The sequence below is a fragment of the Chinchilla lanigera genome, unplaced genomic scaffold, assembly GCF_000276665.1.
Source record: "Chinchilla lanigera isolate Chin_1 unplaced genomic scaffold, ChiLan1.0 scaffold00016, whole genome shotgun sequence".
In the NCBI taxonomy this organism is placed as follows: domain Eukaryota; kingdom Metazoa; phylum Chordata; class Mammalia; order Rodentia; family Chinchillidae; genus Chinchilla; species Chinchilla lanigera.
The window spans coordinates 26,395,809-26,401,682 of record NW_004955417.1 but is presented as its reverse complement, the minus strand read 5'-3'; the positions used below and the strand labels follow the sequence as shown (position 1 = coordinate 26,401,682).

Here is a 5,874-nt window from a genome sequence, read left to right as displayed (position 1 = left end):
AAAAACAGAACAAACCAGTTGCCATCAGCCCAAAGTGGTAGCAGCAGCAGCCGGCGCGTGCGATCCACTTACTTGTCCGACTCTTGTGACATGTTTGATCCAATGAACTCGCTCCCCTTTTCCTGGAGCCTCAGCCTCTGGAGAAACTGGACTTTCAGGTCTGTGCAGGTGAAGGTGTGTGAGCGCGCCCGAGATGGCAGAACAAGAGCTACAGGTAATTCTGCTTTTGCGTCCCCCCGCACCGCGCTCCTCGCCCGCGCGCGCCCTCACCTAGCCGGACAGGTGGGATGGGGGCCTCGCACGGGCCGCGCTCGGGCCGGCCGGCCGCCGGGTCCTCCCGGCCGGGGCAACGGGCAGGCTCCGAGCAGAAGGCGGCGGACCTGGGCGGCCACAGGTAACTTGCTCGCAAGGAGCTGAATTCTTTCACTAAAGGGTACAAGCCCGAGGGACGAGCTGCGCGGTGATTGGCTGCGGAGCGCGCTCAGGTGCGCTGCCATTGGCAGAGGCGCGCTCAGGTAAGGCCCCGCTCCAAGTGCTGCTAACTCCCTGCGAAGTTTACCTGCGTGGAGCCTGTGGGGAGCCAGGGCCAGGGCTCGGAGCCGCCCTGCAGCGATGTTTCCCTTTTCCCCCAGGCTGTCGGGGGAAGGTGAGGCGGACAGGGGAGAGAAGGGATGGGGTCTGGGCGGCGGGGGGAGGCGGCGCAGCACCTGCAGACACTGGGGATTGTGGGTCAAACGGAAGGACGGGAGAGAGCTGCGCTCTGAAATCCCAAGCCAACCGGAATCGAACGCGCAGCTCAACACTAGGCATCGAATGCCCACTGGAGGACAAATGTTTGACAGTGGCCAGAGGAGGAACTGAAGTCGCGGTGTGCCGCGGGGTGGGGGAGAGACAGAGATTGCCAGATCTGTTGCATAATTGCATTTCTAACATTCTTATCCACAACAAACACGTCTCATGTCCTGATGGGTAACACACACCAGGTAATTTACAGATTTCCAAAGAGGTGAGTATCCTTTCAGGAGCTGGACAGATGGATGGGGAGGCCGGCCGGAGCTGGAGGGCCTGCTGTGTAGCCGCCTAAGATGGCCCAGGCACATCTCAACTTGGGATTCCTCAGCTGCAAACAACGCTCCCCGCCACCCCCCACCAGTCTGCTCCCCAAACCGTGGTCATCCGATGTTTCCAGGGCGACCATCAACATTTACATTGTAATTCAATAGAAGCAGCCACGACAAAGGTGCTTTATCCTTGCAGTTTAATATGGTTGCCAGGGGAACAATGCAGGATGAACCGGAGTCGGCCCTGTTTCTCCTGGTTGGGAAGGAGGGGAATTAGCCCAGGTGGAAGTTTTAACTACCACTTCCAAAGAGTGCCGTACTTGTGGGAGTTCTGACAGGGGTCTAGCCTCTGTGTGTGGGTCGTGGAAATAAAGGAGGATGTGTAAAGTGTACCACATTTTATTAAATTCATCCTAAAACTACCAGGCTTCATGCAACTTCTTCTGAGTCTTCATGGATCATGCATTTCCTGAAAAATTATATGAGGCAGGGGTCAGTTGTTCCATCTTTTCTTTCTCAACAATGGAAGTTCATGGTTTTGGGACTTTCTGAACCAATGCAAGCACTGCACAGTTATTTGTTAAAGACAACATAGTATATTATCACAGCATAATGTCTGCTTCTCCACTGCCTTCTCTATCTTCTTTCTAGCGGCCACCACATCTTATTTTGGCTGTCTCTTCTGTCATTTACCTCCCTATTTCTAACTAAATTATACTGCTGTCTCCTGATTTGTCCATAGAGATGTGCTTTGGCCAACTTTGATTTAGTCCTTCAACTAAATTAAAAGTGGTTCACCCTCTTCCATCCCTTCTTCCAAAATAGGTAGCTCTTTCAGGGTTAAGGGGCTTAGTAGTGAACATCTGTGCAAGTATTGGTGACAAGCCAGCCCGCTAGTGCACTATTGCTGGTTTCTTTCTTACAGAGCCTTTTATTTATTTACTTATTTTTACTTAATTATTATGCACCTATCCTGGTACAATTCTGTCACCGATTATCAAATGACTATGAGATTTCTCTTCCAAATGATCAATGACTCCATCCCCCTGTACCACTTCCATCCTCGAATACCAAGGAAGACAAGCTGTTCCACAGGCCTGCTGCTCCGTCATTACCCGGACCCACTCGCCCACGAGCCCCCTCCTTTCTGCATCTTGCACCTTCTTGCTGGGTTTCTGCTTCACTTTCCATGGCTCATGTCACAGTGCAGCCCAAGAAGGTGCGCAGAGGTATGATTTAGTCCTTACACACTTGAAATATCATCATTCAAAATTTTACATGGCTTTCCAGAGCTGGGGCTGAGACCCAGAGCTGCATCCATACTAGATGACCTGTCTACCACTAAGCCGCACCCCTAGCCCCACCAACTATTAATTTTGGTGGGGACTTTGGCCAAGTATAGAATTCTACATGGAAAATTTTCACCCATAGGCTCATGGAAAATACTTTTTGTCTTCTAGCTTTCAGTGTTACTGCTGAGAATCCCAATGTCATCCAGATTCCCGTTCCTTTGGGAATTTTCCTCTCTGGAGATTTGCAGAGCGGCTTTCTCTCTAGCTTTGAGAAATGGCAGGGACCCTCGTGAACAAAGATGCTCATGTAGTCATTCTGCTGGGCACTCAGCGTGCAGGTCCAGGCTGGCTGCTGATGTCCAGTTCTGGAAGTTCCCTAGAAATGTGTATAATGATTCCCTCCTCATTCAGGTAGGTAGTTGCAGAGTAGTAGAGCATCTGAAAGCTCAGAGTGTCTGAGTTCAAATCCTGGCTCTCCTCTCTGACTTCAGTGTGAGCAAGTCTTTTAATTTTGCTGTGATTCAATTTCTTCAACTATAAAATGCGAACCATGATAGTTATTACTTCATCAATATATCTAAGCTACTTAGAACAGTGCCTAACAAATAGTAAATCCTTAATTATTGTTTATTCTATTACTTTTTAAAACACCGCTTAGTTAGCTAGAAGATCTTCTAGTTCACTCTTAGAATATTCTCATCTTTTTTTTTTCCTGTTGGACATCTCTTCATCATTTTCTAATTTTTTATAGGACTGGGTATTGAACCTAGGAGCTCAAACATGTTTGACAAGTGCTCTATACTGAGTTGCATCCCCTGCTGTGTGCATGTGTGAATGCGTGTGTGTGTGTGTGTGTGTGTGTGTGTGTGAGAGAGAGAGAGAGAGAGAGAGAGACGGGGCAGGGTCTGTCAGTGTATTCAGACTGGCCTTGAACTCACTGTGTATCCCAGGCTGGCCTCAAGCTTGCGGTGATCCTCCTGCCTCAGTCTCCTGAGTGCTCGGGTTATAGACATGCCCCAAGACAGCTGGCATTTATCTTTTGCTCTAATAGTATTGTTAATTTCTGGGATCACTTAAGTCATGGTCTTTAACATCCATCAAGAGGGCTAATCTCACTGTCACTAAGTAGAAAGGTTAGCATCTGATGCCACTTGCCACTGTGTTACAGTGGGTCCTTCAGAGTGAGACATGACAAGGATGCCATTCTGGGGCATCTGGGCAGAAGATTCCGGTTTTCAAGGGCTGCAGATCTAGTTGAACGAGTCCACCTGGTGCTTGGTACTGTACCCAGGCCCGCAGCAGGTGCACCCTGGCATGGACTGACGAGCGTCTCCCCGTTCTGCACTATAAAAACACTAGCTTGTTTGGTCAGCCGTTATCCTTAAGAAGGACACTTGGGAAGAAGAAAATTAACCTGAGTGCCTGAATTTGAAATTAATATCAGGATTTATCGCTTAGCCAGCTGAGCATGAAATGGCTATTCCTGCGCAGGCTGGGGACACGGATTCAGTCAATTGCTGCTGAAGAGTGCACATTGCCTTCAGGGTGGTGACTGTTTTGTGCCCAGGAGCTGCCGCTGGTCAACCTTACCAGAGCGCATAGTTCTGGGCTGGAGTGCGGCTCACTGGTACAGTGTTTGCCCACATGCACAAGGCCCTGGGTTCAAACCCCGGCACGGTAAATAATGATAATAGTAATGATAATAACAAAAATAATTTTAAAAAGGCATTAAGTACATGTCTTTTCCTCTGCTCCTCCTGCATCCCTGCTGATAGAAGAGTAGAACGACGATGAGAGGATTAAAGGTGACAATATTTAGAAATTTGGAAAATGACTGTGGGCTGGTACCAGGTGATTGGTTCAAAAGCTCAGTACAAAGATTTTAACCGGGGCTAGGGCAGAGTACATGCTTAGCATGCATGAGGCTCTGGGGTCAATGCCCAGCACCAAAAAAAGTAAAACAAAATAAAAGCTGCTAAGTTCTGAGCACAGTGGCGCCTGCCTGTGTTCCCAGGTACTTGGAAAGCTGAGGTAGGAGGATCTCAGATTTGAGGCCAGCTTGGGTAACAGTGAGGTGATAACTCAAAGTTAAATTTTAAAAAAGAGATGAAGATGTAGCTCAGCAGTTCCTGTACTACACACACACACACACACACACACACACACACACACACACACACAAACACAAAAAGCTGTTAGGCCCTGGGATTCGCAGCTCCATCGGTGGAGTCAAGCTCCCATCTGTAGGACTTCTTTCTCCAAGGCTGCCAGAGCAGAGGGCCACAGATCTCTTGCTTTGACAGCAGAAAGGTGTATTCTCACAGTCTGGGAGAGAGAAGACAGGAATGAAGGTGCTGGTGAGGTTGGCATCTTCTGTCCCTCTCTCCTTGGCTGCTCGGTGACTCACCATTTTACTAGGTCCTCCTTCGTCTTCCCACTGGAGTCATAAGAATACCAGGCATGTGGCATTAGGCCCATCCTACAACCTCAGTTTACCTTAAGTACACCTTTCAAGGCTCTGCATCTAAGTACAGTCCGAGGCAGTGATGGTGAACCTTTCAGAGCTTTCAATGATGCAAATAGCCCAAGGCGGCATGTATGCCGTCGGTTCGCCACCAGTCCAAGGTACTAGGGGTCCGGGCTTGAACTTAATGAATTTAGGGGGATACAGTTCAGCCCAAGAGACAGCCCTCCTTCATGCCGCAGACAGAATGCGCTCTAGTGAAAGCAGAGCAGAAGACTGCGGGTTTGGAGACGCAGCAGAAGCACCAGGTGTGGGCCAGGGGCCCTCTGAGGACTACGAGAGTGAAAGGTCAAATGCTAACCAGGGAGATACCATCGCCTGCTTCCTCCACCCAGTTTCTGAGCCAGGAGCCAATTGTACCACCGCCGCCCCTGCCTCTCCCCCAAGGCGGAGATCAGAGGCTCTTTCTCGGAATGGATTGAAGATCCTGGAGAGAAGATCTACAGATACCATCGGCCATATGGGTGCTTTCCAATCAGAAACAGGGAGCGGGGAAGGGAAAAAGCCTAATTTCCACCACATCTTTCAACAGAGCCATTGGTCCACAGTCACAGAGAGTTCTTGATAAGCATTTTATTCCACATTCTGAAAGATAAACATGAGGTCAGGGAACTCTGATATTTGAAAAAAGCCTCCAAAATGTAGGACCAAGAGCAGAGCTAGAATCTAATAAAAAAGGGTAACTAAGAAAAACATGATCCAGTGAGATGGGATAGCAATTACATAATTAATTTATTAGACAATACCACATCCACAAAAGAAGAATAATTTCAGACAATGAGAAAGAGCTTCTGATCAGGAAAAATATGCAAGCTTAAACAGAATCCTTCATAGGATATTTAAAGACTAAATCTAGGACCCCTAGGAAGAACAAAAAGACAGGAAAATGGATAACAAAAAAGATGTTTAAAATCATAGCATCAAAATGTAGGCATGGGGGCTGGGGATTTAGCTCAGTGGCAAAAGCGCCTGCCTGGCAAGCGCAAGGTCGTGAGTT

The 5,874-nt window shown here is 48.5% G+C and overlaps 2 protein-coding genes across 19 annotated transcripts in view; one reads left to right on the top strand and one right to left on the bottom strand.

The window, feature by feature from the left end:
• The window catches only part of Grhl2 (grainyhead-like transcription factor 2), a 131,961-nt gene extending 131,615 nt beyond the window's left edge, over positions 1 to 346 (bottom strand). The window contains exon 1 of one of the 3 annotated variants that reach the window (XM_005381921.2): positions 271 to 346. Coding sequence is in view for 1 of the 3 variants with exons in the window: in XM_005381919.2 (XP_005381976.1) it covers positions 73 to 92 (20 nt within the window). In the remaining 2 variants the exon portion in view is untranslated. The other 2 variants (XM_005381919.2, XM_005381920.2) reach the window with 2 other exon arrangements.
• Positions 94 to 5,874, top strand: part of LOC102011313 — a 27,527-nt gene continuing 21,746 nt past the window's right edge. For 5 of the 16 annotated variants that reach the window (XR_001233417.1, XR_001233418.1, XM_013512725.1 and 2 more), the window contains exon 1: positions 311 to 394. Coding sequence is in view for 6 of the 16 variants with exons in the window: in XM_013512730.1 (XP_013368184.1) it covers positions 103 to 394 (292 nt within the window). In the remaining 10 variants the exon portion in view is untranslated. Of the gene's footprint in view, positions 395 to 432; positions 647 to 5,874 lie in introns of all 16 variants that reach the window. The other 11 variants (XM_013512727.1, XM_013512734.1, XM_013512726.1 and 8 more) reach the window with 8 other exon arrangements.